Source organism: Battus philenor, unplaced genomic scaffold (assembly GCF_028537555.1).
Source record: "Battus philenor isolate CCGP_79_NKW_IND1 unplaced genomic scaffold, ilBatPhil1.0.hap1 SCAF_7, whole genome shotgun sequence".
Classification (NCBI taxonomy): Eukaryota; Metazoa; Arthropoda; class Insecta; order Lepidoptera; family Papilionidae; genus Battus; species Battus philenor.
In genome coordinates, this window is record NW_027181737.1 from 10,298,947 (window position 1) to 10,313,615 (window position 14,669).

At 30.7% G+C, this 14,669-nt stretch overlaps 2 protein-coding genes across 2 annotated transcripts; both read right to left on the reverse strand.

The window, feature by feature from the left end:
* Nucleotides 1–1,042: 1,042 nt before the first annotated feature.
* Nucleotides 1,043–7,365, reverse strand: LOC137931202 (uncharacterized). Its single transcript, XM_068774611.1, has 4 exons — nt 7,342–7,365; nt 7,055–7,138; nt 2,102–2,198; nt 1,043–2,019 (listed from the first exon to the last, which is right to left on the reverse strand). Exons 1-4 carry the CDS (start codon nt 7,363–7,365, stop codon nt 1,043–1,045), a joined length of 1,182 nt encoding a protein of 393 aa, XP_068630712.1.
* Nucleotides 7,366–9,119: 1,754 nt separating this feature from the next.
* On the reverse strand, nt 9,120–13,254 carry LOC137931072 (cuticle protein 19-like). Its single transcript, XM_068774472.1, has 4 exons — nt 13,178–13,254; nt 10,222–10,356; nt 9,651–9,747; nt 9,120–9,283 (listed from the first exon to the last, which is right to left on the reverse strand). Exons 1-4 carry the CDS (start codon nt 13,190–13,192, stop codon nt 9,120–9,122), a joined length of 411 nt encoding a protein of 136 aa, XP_068630573.1. The 5' UTR covers nt 13,193–13,254.
* Between the last annotated feature and the right edge of the window lie 1,415 nt (nt 13,255–14,669).

Below are 14,669 nucleotides of genomic sequence, written 5' to 3' on the forward strand. Positions count from 1 at the left end.
CTTCTTGTTAGTCATAATGGACCTTTGGAAGATGCCTTTGTCTAGCACTGGACTTCCTTCGGCGGAAATGATGATGATAATGTACTGGTAGTCCGAAATTGCTTGGTATAAAATAAAGTGTATTTCTAAATAAAGTTTCGTCGCCACAATGGAATAAAATTATGCGATTTATTATATAAATATATTTATTTGTCTTAATTTAAAATTACATTTTTTACCTCGATTTCGATCACTTTAATGGTAAATCTGTTTCTCAACTTATTCAAGCTGTGGTCTAGTCGGTAAAGAAATTGTAAAACTCAAAATAGTTGAAAACTCGGTGTTTATTATTGAAATGTTTATTTAATAATCACACGTGTAAATTGTCTACATTGTATTTACAATATTTATCATGGTCAATGGAAACCATAAAACAACTATTAACCCTTTCCACTCCAATGTCGTGTGTCACACGACACTGATTTTGTTCCATAAGCTCCACTGTCCAGTAATACTCGACATGGTGTAATACTTCTTTTTGCGGAAAATTTTAAAACAGGAAAGATTTTTGTTACTAAAATGTTTGAATCACGATTGAATGAAACATATTCTAGAATCGCAAAATACTATAATTCAATTAAATTTTATCGATGCTACATAACAGCATTGGAGTGGAAAGGGTTAAGAATCATTCTATATGTACACATATAATAAAGCACCTCGATAAATAGAATGTTCATAATGTTCTTAACAATATTTTAAATACTTTTTTTTAAATAACAATAATGATTAACAGCAGCATGATGTATAAAAAGGAGAGTTCGAGCGACAACTACTATGTAATTATAAAATAATAATAGATAGACCTCAGAACAAATTTTATGTTGGTAACAAAAAGTCTCCTCATTTTATACGAAATAAACATCATTGAATTTTTTTGAATTAATGTAACCATAATGTAATAAGGTAATATTGCAATAAATAATTTTTATGTTATCTGGAAATGAACAATTTTGCCTATTTTATGATTTTCTTTATTAAGTACATGCGTTCTGTACGATAATTATATATCTAATATATCTAAAAACTTAATAATGGACGGCTTTCTTTTCTTAATGATTTTCCGCACGAATTCCTTTTGCACGGATTCTCGAGGCGGCTTGTAATTTCTATCATCGTCTTCATCAAACTGATCGTAATCTTCGTCAATGTCTTCAGGGGGATAATTGTTAATTTCCGGCATCCTCGGCGGTTTCTTAATTTTTTTCTTTGGTACCAAAATAAAATCGTCATCGTTGAAATAATATCCCTCCGTATTCTTATGTAGTCTATGTTTCTTTTTTGAGCGCTGTTTCATATCATCTTTATAACTGTTTTCTGAAATTGGCATATCGGGAAGCACAGGATAGCTGTATTTAATCGATGTCGGTATCCCTACTTCATCGGGTCTGGGTGATTTGTATTGATCCTTTAACTTATAATGAAATGGATACTTGTCATCGTCGTCGTTATATGAATCGCTATATTTATCGTAATTATATGAATCAGAGAAAAGCAATGGATATTTATGTCTACGAAAATCTAAACTGTCTGTCGTTTTATAATTACCACTTTCTTTTGTGTGTTTAATTTTGCAGTTAGGATTATGACTAAATCTCATATGGCTATGACCTTCGTCATTATATCCACCCACATCTCGTAAATGTTTAATTGTAGAATCATAAAGAAAATCACTAGGTTCTGAATCCGATGAATATGAAGGACGTTTAATCGAAGAATAGTCTGCGTAAAAAGATCCGTGTGGATACTTTTTGTTTTTTTTGTCACTTGAAGAATAAAATTCAAACGATTCGTCTTCGGTAACCTCGTAAGGTTTTTTATAATCTCTGTAAGATTTGTCCTGTATAGTTTGTGGATTTTCGGTAACTGTTTGTGACTTCAATGCGTCATTATTGACAGCTGCAATAAAGCCTTTACCCGGACCAGCGGAATACTCCACAGTTCTCACCGATCCATCCGGTTCCATCAAACTGTAATGACCTATAAATATATGATTATGTAAAAGACATTAGTGAGGATGAATTAACTAAAATGTTAATGAACGAATAAATTAAGTACGAACCTTTAACATTATCACCTTCCTTAGATTCCCACACCGTTTTAATATCTCCTGTTTGTGCGTCGGAAACGCCATAACCAAATGAATAAATCTCACTTCCCTGAAAAAACATTAATAGCATTATTTGCTTTTCATTAAACACTTTTTCTTCTCCTTAATTACGTTAACATTCTATTGAGAAAGAAAAAACCGACGGGGAATGTGTGAAGCGATAGGTTGCGTGTGCTTATTCGATATTTTACGCACTGTGACAATTCATCGCATGTTTGCCTGTTTTAGTTTGTTATTCTGTATGATAATGATCGTCTTAATTGATTCCATGACATAGACTTGTTACTGGAAAAGCAATATCAGATTTTATATCAAGACAAAATTCATTACATGATATATGGTAGAACAATGGTTCTATTTCTACACCTCTAAATAATATTGGCGACGTAAAAATAATTATTGACGTTAAGTTATTTTGGTCTTAGGTTATTTTTAACGAATTATTGAAAATGTAAGTTGTAAGAAAAAATTCTAGTAACAAATAACGTACTAAAAGAATGGCATTTAATTTTAATGCAAACACAATCTGTCATATAACCAGTCAGTACAATACATTATAGCCACCTGCACTCATACGTTCAAGTAGTTCACTACTTGAATAAGTTTGAACTATTTCAAACTTATAATTATTATTGGTTAAGCAACTATATGGCACTGTTAAGTTTTTTATACAAAAAAATCATTAGTAAACTTCTTAAATATTTACATTTTATAATAAATTTTGTGTCGTGAGTTTATTAGTAAAAAAAATTTAATTTTTGTATATAACAAAAATATTGAACGTATATATATAATATATGAAATAAATACATGTGTTAAGAAGTATATCGCAATATGCGTATAAATCATATACTGTGTTATTTGAAATCATTGCTTGTAAAGAGAAAGTAGAAGCAATTAGACTGAGAAGTCAAACTCTATAAGTCGTGGTCAGTAAAAGCAGGAGATGAAGTCACTAATAAATTTGCAATAAATCAAGCAACGGAAGGCAGCCGATAGATCGCCAGTTTACATAGACCCCAATCCCCAGTTTACATAACCCAATGAAAGAGAAATACTTTAATTCGAATTTCAAATTCAAAATATCTTTATTGACGGTCGTCTTTTACATGCGCTTTTGACTCTTCAATTATTTTAGCGCTATAAGTAGTAAGCTACCATCGGCACGGAACGCTGATCAGTGGAGAAGAGCCGGCTAGAAACTAAACAGTTGTAAATCAAATTTAAAAAAACTTTTTTTCACGTGTTCATTATAATATCAATCGAGCAAAAGGACTCAACAAATCAAGTTCCGCACATTTCGATCAACCAAAAACTCTTGAAATCTATAATAAGTATTAATTAATAACATACTTTAAATTTTAATTTTAAAACTAAGAAACCTAAAAAAAACCCCCGTAACTTTATTATATATGCTCACACTTATATCCGTAAAAGAAAGCGTAAATTTAACAGTGTTTTTATTTATTTATTTATTGAGCTATATCTCACTTTTTATTACGAATACAATAATAGTTTAGTATTAAGTTTTTATTAATTCCTTAAATTTACGTTTGTGTTTTGTATTAATATGAGAGTGAACTGAAGCGACATAAGCCATCATCTCTTATTGTAGAGTTCTTTATTTCGGGCTGAAATTGACCACAAATTCCCTGCAACATTCAAGATGTCATCACTCTTTCTTTTGCTTGATATTTTCTTCTTGTCTTGTCTAGCAGTGATCATTGTTTAATTGTTGTCTTTCGAAAATATACATATAAGAAAATAAATATTGATTTATTAGTAACAAACTCTACCAAATTGAACAGGAGAGATTACTCGTGACTGCAATAAAAAAAAAAACAAACAGCGATGTAACCCCTTAAAAATTATTGTCATCCAATGAACTGGCATATTTTGTCCAAAAAATATTAGGCGTTACGTTTTATTATGTTTTGGAGACGTAAATAATGGTAATATTTTAAATAAGTCATTTCAAATGTTATTAACTCGCTACTACTCAAGTTCAAGATGAGCCAGTTGCGTTGCGTATAGCGTAACATGCATTACAATGTCATAGGCGGATGTACGTTCACTTTCATTTGTTTACTATTAAAGTCAACGCAAAAATTCCATTGAAGTCATTTTTATATAACTCATGCACCTAATGTACAACATCTCTGTTTATTCGTATTGAATATCATAAAATTCGTTCTTACCTGACCTTTACTTGTTAGATAAAATATTCTCACTAAATTTCAAATATCTAACTTTTATAGTTTCAGTGATATCGTGATGAGATATAGTAGTATACATAGGTGGAAATCCCACTTATAAAAGATATTCTATTAATTACGTGTATGTTCATGCGTACCTATAGTTTATGTTTAATTGTAATTCATTACAACGTTGTTCTGTATTTGACTTCAATTTATAATCTCGATAGATTATATTTATTTACGTGCCTAAATTACTTTTACTCCGACGCAATAAGTAACGGCTTGTTGGGAGAAAACTGGGTGAACAACACCACTTGTCGGCCACTATATCGGCCGTTTCGTAATTCGAATACAACTTTCGATAGCTGTTTGTGCATACTGTGAGAACTATTGCAATTCCAATAAGTTCCACCGAAAACATTTACATCACGTACATTAGTACCTTTTCTAAATCCTTTGTATAACAGGCCAGGCACATGTAATAAACATGGATTGACTAATTAGCGTAAATTTTGAACTCTTAAAAGAACATTACAACAAATGTTCTTTTACTGTTGTATTCGGCAGTACAAGGTGATTTGTTATTATTGTAAAAGTTTTAGGGCTGTATGAATAGGTCATTTTCCATCTATTATTACTGTATACACTAAACAAAAATCAATGTTTTCAGAAATAATAAAAAATAGTATAATAAAACAGTGGAATAAGCGTTTCTAATATTTGAATATATTAAAATTAATTATTGTTATTAGCCTGTCATAAAAATTAATGAATGTAACATATTTCATAGTCATCACTTAATTCATCACGCTGATTAGAAATGACACTTAATAGCTTGAAAGTTTTTTCCTGTTAAATGAGCTAAACAAAAACCTTTCATACTTCCTAAACCATTTATAATTATAATCAATCATCCTGAATGTAGAAGAATTATTATATACTTTTTTATGTTTTGTCAACACACGCTAAAAATTTTAATTAATAACAATTGTACAACTGCTTGCGTGTTTTGAAAATTGATCGTTAATAATTACAAAGAAAAACATCCTTATCCGCACGCAATGTGACGTCATCATAGTCGATTTCGACATGTTAGAACATTTAGACTACTCGCCTTATACTGCAGAGATAAGTACAAGATAGTCTTTTTACTTAATGTCCCCTTAATCCTAATGCAGGCTGCTTGCCACCTATCTTGGAAATCTGTGGAGGTGGTATACGTCCATCTGTGAACGATCTACAGCTGGAATTATAGTTAAGTTAAATTCCGTTTAATATGTGAATTTTGAAACTATACTTAGATCGAAAAACATCTCAGAATACACAGTCGAAAGAGTTATTAGTTAATTTATTTAAAGAAATGTAAATCCAATATTCATAGTCGTTTTACGTCGAGTGAAAGTGAAATACAGCATCTGCAATTCAGAAATCAAATAACGCTACTATAATACCTCAAATGTATTTTATATATTTTTACCAATATCTGTAGACTTTGAGAGCATGACAATATTGCCATGATTTGGTTAAATGGCTTCGTAGAATGAGTTATTGATCTTTATATATATATATATCACATCTTAAATCTTCATTTTTCAACGCTTACAATAAGCTTCTTTTTTATATATACCCTAGCAATAGTTTATATGGCATGACAACGTTTGTAAGATCAGCCAGTTATTATGTAAAAAAACTAGGATCAAATTATGCTGGCCTATAATAGCATCCTTCACTTTTAAATAAAGCTACAGGGTTCCAAACACACTCTGATATGAGAAGACCTTACGACAAACTCGAGGGGTTTTTTACCACTTTATTACCATTAATAAAAGTACAGTAGTTAGAGCAGTTCGTTCCTGACCTTTTTTTAAATTAATTATTTACGCGATCTCACACACATAACGATGTGTTTAATTTTATTGATGCTTTACAGCGAGTTTTATAAACGTTTACGCTTAATTTTTTCAACCAGTAAATAACTTATATGACATTATCATTATCAAATAAACTGCATACTAAAATATGGCAATGAAAACGCAAGTGAATATATGACTAGAAAATATTCCATCGAAAGTTATAACTGTATTAAGCGAAGTATGTTCCGATCAATTAAAGCCATAAGCGTCATTGACACGTCGCGTGTAGCATGTAGAGTAGTTGCGTAGCTCCATGTAAATAACAGGAGAAAATTGCACTTACTCTTTTACACTTAAACAAACATAAATAAAATTTAATTATGATTTTGATCAATTTGTTATACGTTCAAAATATTTTACTACTATAAATAATATAACCGTAACGGCGCATATAAGCATATCGAAAATATTTTTAAAACCTCCGCTTGATATCAACAGATTTTTTTAGAATATCTAAAAAGACTGATCTTACACAATTAATGTTTGTTTTTAATTCATAACTTCCTAAAACTGTTGTATATTTGACTTATAAAAGCGTAATGATATACATTAACATTTTATAATAAAGTAACTGTCTCGCTTTAGGAAGTTATGAATAAGAAAAAATATAAATACCGTAAATCTATTCTTTACTGATGAACTCGGTGAATGGAATATTCCTACCAAATTTCAAGTCTCTAAGCTTTATGGATCCAGAGATATCGTCATAAGTCAGTACATAGATGGAATATATATATATATATATATATATATATATATAGAATATAAAGTAAATAATTAACTTGTGTACTTACGTTGTCATCGTGATGGTACAGTGAATTGTCAATGCTCACTAGTTCTTCGTCTCCTTTTAGTAATGTCAGTTTTACAAGAAGAATCTATAATCCAAAAAAAGTTTACTTAATGGATAAAAAACAATGGCGGAATTCATAGGCAGCCTTTTGTGAAATTAATATTTTAAATTGGGCCATAGAAAAAAAATATATAAATAAATACTCGGTACAAAATGTAATTATATAACCTCAAAGTATTTTTTAAAATAATCGTGATTTATAGTTATCAAAATTCTCTTCAAATTTACCAAATAAGCAAACACTTTAGCCATGACGTTATCTTGGGCCCGTCACAGCCTCCTTCACTGTCGGAAGTTTGTACTATTCACTGCCACAAGAGATTCGGAACAATTTTTTACGGTTTTCTTTTCTATATCTAAACGTGTATGAAGTTGTCCATTTCCAAGGTTGGGAGCACGCGAAGACGCAACATACCGTCCACCACTTACCTATTTATAAACGCACACAATCATACCACTTGGATCGTGGATGCGGGAAAGATACACACACTATGAAAAAAGTATGTTGGGCGGGACAATTTCCTTCGCTTATTAAATTTATGGTGTTATATTAATAAAAAAAACTAAGGTTTTATAAAGTTAAATAAACAACGGTAATCAAATATTAAAAAATAATAAAAATAAAGGAATGTAAAATTGAGGAGATAAGAGAAAGGCATAGAATAAAAGGGAAAGGCAGACGAATTGTAGGAAGAAAGGGAAAATAAGAAAGAACATGTGGTGCATGAAATAAGAGCGCGGAAATAAAAATATTAAATAAAAAATATTAAAATAGAAAAATAAAAGTCCTTATCCCCGAAGAGGCGGTCAAAAAAAAACAAATATTAAGAACTTATGTATGTGTAGGTAAATGTTTACGCACATACAACAGATAATTGTTTTTTTTTTTCATTTTTTTATTTAATACTATACATGTATATCAAACTAATTTTGTATATACATTTTAAATCTAGAAATATTTTTATGTATATTTTTTCCTATTCCATTGTATTTATCCAGAAATGCATAATATTCTTAATTACTAACAAGTTATCAACTACAATTAAAATCATAACTAGTTTAAAAGTTGGAAATTTACTTATTTTATGAAGAAATGTAGTACTTTCTATTATTTAAATCAGATGTAGTGAAGAGGCGAGTATTAAATAATGAGTGACAACTTATTTAATCCAATTTTTATAACATTTGTTTTACAATCAAAATTATACTATATTTAAAAGGAAACGGTAATAATACAGTGAAATTAAACATCTATGTATTCATAACGTTACTGCAAAAATTAATAGCTATTTAATAAACGTCAAAATTAAAACAATGTAACCGGAAAAGATTGCCAGATAAATTATTGCCCTGTCCCTGTTATATTGTAAACAGTAACGTACATGCTATAAAATGCAACGAAAGAACAATGACCGTACACTGTGCGCAATAAAAAAGTAGCATTGTTCATCGCTCAGCGAATTAATCACTGTGTCTCAACAATAGAAGAACTTTCTTTACGAAGGAAGTGTTATATGTACTGACAAGAGAAATAATGAAGCAATTTGTAAACTATTTGTTACGCGTTTGAATTTAAATATCCTAATTTTTTCAGTATACGGTAGACACTAAACGCTTTAATTCGCGTTTAACCGATCATCAGTTGTTATCCAACCTCCTCAATATAACTTTATGCTTCACCTCTCCATTTAATAATGATGAATTAAACAAGGAAACTAGCTATTGTTATCACTTTCGTTTGGTTTAATTAAAACACATGCAATAATATAAAAAGTGTATATTTAGTTTTATTACGACCACGGTAATAATTTTATTACCAAAACCTTATAAGCTAGTAAATTAAAATAAATAGATGTAAGATGGCAACAATCATGATTTTTCAAACAGTACAAGTATCGCAAATACATCTTTTCGCAAATTAAGTGATATAACAAGACTTGAAAATATTGTTTAGCGACATCTATCGTGGATTCTTTAAATTATTTTTAATTTGTGTTTACTGCCATCTAGTGATACCCGTGGTAACCAGCAACGTCGTTATAGCTATTGTAGATCTGAGGGTGTTGCGCATGTCCTATCCGCTTTACGATTGCGTTAAAACCGTTGTGTTTATCGGCGGTATATTCCACAATTCGAGTGGTGCCATCTGGTTCAGCTAGTGAATATGCACCTAAAATAATGAAAAACAATTATCATTTTTTATTCTTTATGTCTTAATTTAGTAGTAGTAAACTTAACATTGATTCTATAACAAATTCTACATGAAAAACGAAACCTTTGCACACAATGAATACATGAACTTTTCTGATACTTTTTACGGTACTTAGTAAACTTTTCATCTCTTTTAGATTCTTGTAATTTATATAATAAAGTTTAAGAGTCGGTAGTATTCGAACCTAGAAGTAATAATGATCATCTACAGGAAGATAGAATTAAACAGCTATTTATAGAGGAGGCCTATATCCAGTCGTGGACGGCTTAGGGCTAAAATGGCAGTGATGATAATATACACAATACATTTGAATATAAGGTCTTACCTTTGACAACATCGCCGTCTCTAGACTCCCACTGCGACTTGTGATCACCGGTATGTGGATCCTTCACCGAATAATCATAGGAGTACTTCGGGTATGCCTGAAATTTAAATAATTAATACATCAAACATCTTATAATTCTACTTTGTAAAAACCTTTTGAACTAACAATTTTAAATTGTTTAATTACAATACTTATACTGTAATACTCAAAAAGATGTATTTTTCGTGTACTTTAGCTTTAAACAAGCTGCCTGCCAATCAATTGGAATTTTATTGTTGTTTTTGACGTTTCTACTTTTATTTCAATATTTATTTCTAATGCACAAGTCGATAAAGAGTTATTTAAATAATTTCTGTGATTATTTATTGTTAAGCGTAAACGAATAGCTGTTAGTTGTATTTTTTTTTTGAAGTTTAGTGCTAACCTTTATGGCTTTTTAGGTTAATCGAACTCGGGTTTGCAGATCCGAAATTATTTTTGTGTTTATAAAATAAGAAAGTGAAGTTTTAATTCACTATATACAAATTTAGCTTGATTAAAAATAATACATGGTAAAAGTGGGTTAACATACATAATAATCTTCGTGTCCATTGTCTTGAGCATATCCTGCTGCTCCTTCATAGCCGCCGTACCCACCACCACCACCTTCAGAATAGCCAATGTATCCAGCGTTGACGACAGCGCAAACAGCTATGATCACGAACACCTTGTAAATTACACATGATTATAGTAATATTGATAAATAAACTTAATTAACACAAAAAACACTTGTTGAAAAAAAATATATTTATCATAGTGGAAAGCTAAAATACCATTGCAAAAAACTGATAAATTTCAACTAATCGCCGAAAATTTCATGAAAATCATCCAGATTTTTTACAACTTTTTTTTTTAGACCTTTCTGTTGCTTAATGTAGGTTTTAATTGCCTGTATATAATTGTTTAAAATACCGAATCACTTACACTATTGTCTAACACTGCACACCAGTCCAAAATATTATTTCAACCTAAATTACTCGTCGAGCTAGACTGTGCCTAGTGTAGAGCGTTACGTTATGCAGTAAGTGTAATTATAACACTAAAGCTAAGAGACATAGTAATACTCCACCACATAATTGAATTACATCCCGAATTTACCTATCGAAACCTCTTGCAAAATCAATTTGTTACCAGTGCATGTTTTATTATCTTCGACATTTTAGCCCTAGGACGTCTACTGTTGGTCAAAGGCCTCCCCTTAGATTACCAATAGGACCGGTAAGATGCGGCTTGCATCCAGCATCTTTCGTTAGCCCTAAAAAAATCGTCTGTCCATCACGTGAGTGGATGTCATACCCTGCACTATCAGTTCCGTGGTCTCCACTCCAAAACCTTACAGCCTCTGTGGTAACGAGTTCCCACTTTCAAGGCATGCCCACTGCCACTTCGACTTGCTTTTTAGCAGGGTTAATTCGGTAATTTTCGTTCACTTTCGGATCTCCTCATAACTAGTTCGGCCTCGGAGGGAAAATCCCGGATATAGCACATAATCCATGACTTGTTCAGATACTGTAAGGAGCTTTACTTTAGTAAGAGACCTTGTTTTTGAGCAATAAGTTATCACTGGTTACATAGTAATCGAAGACTTTCGTTTTTAGGCTTTCGCTTAGGAGTATTGGATATTGATATATAGATTTTAAAAAGGAATAGAATAATTTAACCTACACATTATTTACAACAATAATTACAGGACAAGCAGAGCGCTGAAAGCTTTTACCCACAATTTTTTTAATAATAACTACTCGAACACTTCATTGCACTATTTATTTTATCGAATTGAGCCGCCAAAGTCTTATCGCTCACTCCATGGTGTAAACGGTAGCAAGAGACTTGGGGATGGACCTCACGTTGGGACTAGAAATTCGTCAATCATTTTGATTCAAGATTTTACGTGAAGCTAAAACACCTATAAATTTATAATGTGGTTGATACAAGGAATATAGCCTGTGTATTGAAATTGATAATTTTTCTGCAATGTTTACGTTTTTACAATACGATCTCAGGTAATGTTCGGAAAACTTTTATTGATATATTTGAAACAAATTATCTGTACAACTTCATAGCAGATACTACACCATGTGAATGGTGTATGTACTGTATCTCCATGCTATTTCTCTGTTTATTATCTTTTACAAAATTAAAAAAAATATCAGACTAAGTTTTTTTCGCTTGTTTTGCTCCGGTCTGAGGCATTTATAATACGAACACGTGGTACACTCAACATGTCGTCGACAAGAACTGTAATTCAACGTATGTTTATTACAGAATGTTTGAATTTAAAGAAAATCGTAAAATGTAAGATATCAAACGAACGCCGACGATGCTTGAATATTTTTGTTAAAATATCAAATTAAGAATTCCACAGAAAAGCCTAAAACCAACCTGATCATATGACAACCAGTCAAGAACCAGTCAGCAGTTACACAACGTCATAGTAATTCTTAGTTGTTAATATCTAATATGAATGAAATAGGCCGGAAAATCTACTGTGTAATTTGTACACTTGCATAGCCTGCGTAACAAGTGCATTCGTCGCAGTGTGCCGCTATTGCATAGATCAGCTTTTATTAAATAACAACCCAAGCTTTCTCTGAACCAAGTTAAACTCATCACTAATAGCATAAAGTCCGCCACACTTCAAAAATTAACCAGATATTAATTACATCACATTAAATGAGTTAATATCTTATCTTTAATAACTTTTTATGGATAAATATATCCATGGGTATCTAATATGCTTTAACAAGTGGTAGGTATTTGCAAATCTATTTAGGACGCCATCCAGTTTTTATTTAATTTCTGTAGTCAAATTTAAATGGTAAATTAACTAGTAAAATGATAAAATTAACAAAATTTATCATCGTAGCTTACACTTGGTGGGTGTAAGCAAGTTGTAAGCATATTTTTTCACAAAACCCAAAGTAATTATATCAGTCTCGTAACAATATTAAACACATTATTATTTACATTATAAAAAGAAACAAAAAAAGATCAAGATGCAGGGTATAATTTACGGGGTGATTGATTATAAGTACACAAGCTTTAAAACGGTAAATGTATGTTGCTCATATGTATGCTCATTTGTCAGCAATAAGCTTTTATACCTATTTTCTATCACCGAGTAAAAATTGATCCTTATGAAATATGTAAAGTGAATTAACTTTTTCTACTGGAATGCGACAGCCTAATGGCACTACAAATTTTGAAGCGACAGATAGTAAACAATAATAAATTTTAAAGTGCTTTTGCGTACTATATTATCAATACGTTATTTATTATTTCTGAAACCGTTGATTGAATTTGGATAAAGTGTACATTAACACAACTGTATTACATCAACTGTATTATACATTCATCTTTTGAAAACTTTTCTAGGTGTATAAGCTAAAACTAATCATCTAGTATATTTTCTTTTGCAAAAGTAATACATTTACAAGATACCTATAGAGTAAACCACGACTACTAATGAAACTCTCAAAACCACTTACTTGAAAAGCACGCATGGTTAATTGTAATGTTATTGCTTGAGTGTCACTTTCTACCTCTTCAGCGACGCTGACAGGAGCTGAACTGACACTGTTGCACTCCACATCTACTGCACACTATTTATATCAGACATTGGATTGGTCAGTTACATCATCTCTTTAACGCCTATCCGTTAGCGTGCTTCTCATTGCTTTAGTGTATGTACCTTGATCAAGAACATCGGTTTCAGTTATGTTCCTATGTTTTATCGAATTTCAAAACGATGTCACACCATAAATCATCAATAAATTATTTTTATCTTACATACCTATTTATCGCATAATTTTTTTATAATAATTTGAAATCACATCATTGCAAACATTCCCATTCCTTAGAAATTAATTCGAACTTTATCGAAATAATAATTGAAAACAAATGCATTGTTTAAAAAGTAATCAAAAGATAAATCTTTGTAAGAAGACGAAAGTTATTTAAGTAATTAAAAATTACATAATTTTTTAATTACATTGGCGCATAAACATTTTCAACGTGAGGCCGAAATTCGTTTTGTAATTAATGTGATGTTTCTTAAATGATCACCGAACTGAAAACTTTTATTTATTCTTCAAATACTGCATTTCGCGTAATTTTATTACTTTAGCAATGACTTTTTGCTACAAGTCATGAAATTTTAACAATGTTTACAAAGCCTCTCTGCTCTTATAAAATTACGTGCGCTGACATGTTTCGAAAGTATTGTTGCGTTAATTTTTATTAACAATTTAGGCAAAAGGCATATTATTAAAATCTTTATATTTATTAAAATGTAAAAATATATCATGTCATTATTTCTGCTACATGATAGTTGTTTTTTGTCTTACCAATATTTTCTTTTCAATAATCGAAATAATATGCAATTCGGGGTGTGCACAACTATTCGCAAAATGACTCACTTTTAGAATTTCTTGAGATCAGGTATCTAAAAGAACGTCTTTGGTACCGGAGTTTTTGCAGTTTGCAGACAACAGCCTATGTTACAAAAACTAGTATAAACATATAAGCAAGAGTTTTGAGCACGTTTTACGATACTAGACCTAATTATTAATAGGCTATACTAAACTTAACATATATAGGCTATATTAAACCATCCTAAAATTAAATTTAAGTTATTGAACACGGATAATTTTAACTAAGTACTTTTACAGATCGGCCTATAAATATAAAGATAGCATATTTAGAACTACAACGGCATTGCATTCTGTTAGGTAATACTCGTTTACTTATGCAAACAGCGTAAAGTGGATCAGCTCCTCGAGATTAATATCGATAATTAATATAGAAATTTAACATCGCCTCATATAACTAATATTTTTACATTTTAAAATTTTAGTAAGAAGGTGTTCGTATTTTGTCATTTTTAAACGATCCAAAAGCAAAATTTCTTCTATTATTCTATTTTCTAATTTTAGACGGTAATGAGTTCCTTTCTATTAGAAAACGAACTTTAAATTTCAT

What these genes read in the sequence shown, in the direction of transcription:
- LOC137931072 (XM_068774472.1), bottom strand. An exon ending in ATGGACACGAAGATTATTAT is followed by an intron (nt 9,748 to 10,221) that starts GTATGTTAACCC and finishes TTTAAATTTCAG; the next exon opens with GCATACCCGAAGTACTCCTA. An exon ending in AGACGGCGATGTTGTCAAAG is followed by an intron (nt 9,284 to 9,650) that starts GTAAGACCTTAT and finishes TCATTATTTTAG; the next exon opens with GTGCATATTCACTAGCTGAA.
- LOC137931202 (XM_068774611.1), bottom strand. Translation starts at nt 7,365, where the DNA reads ATGGCTAAAGTGTTTGCTTATTTG. An exon ending in CTAAAGTGTTTGCTTATTTG is followed by an intron (nt 7,139 to 7,341) that starts GTAAATTTGAAG and finishes TTTGGATTATAG; the next exon opens with ATTCTTCTTGTAAAACTGAC. An exon ending in GGAAGGTGATAATGTTAAAG is followed by an intron (nt 2,020 to 2,101) that starts GTTCGTACTTAA and finishes ATATATTTATAG; the next exon opens with GTCATTACAGTTTGATGGAA.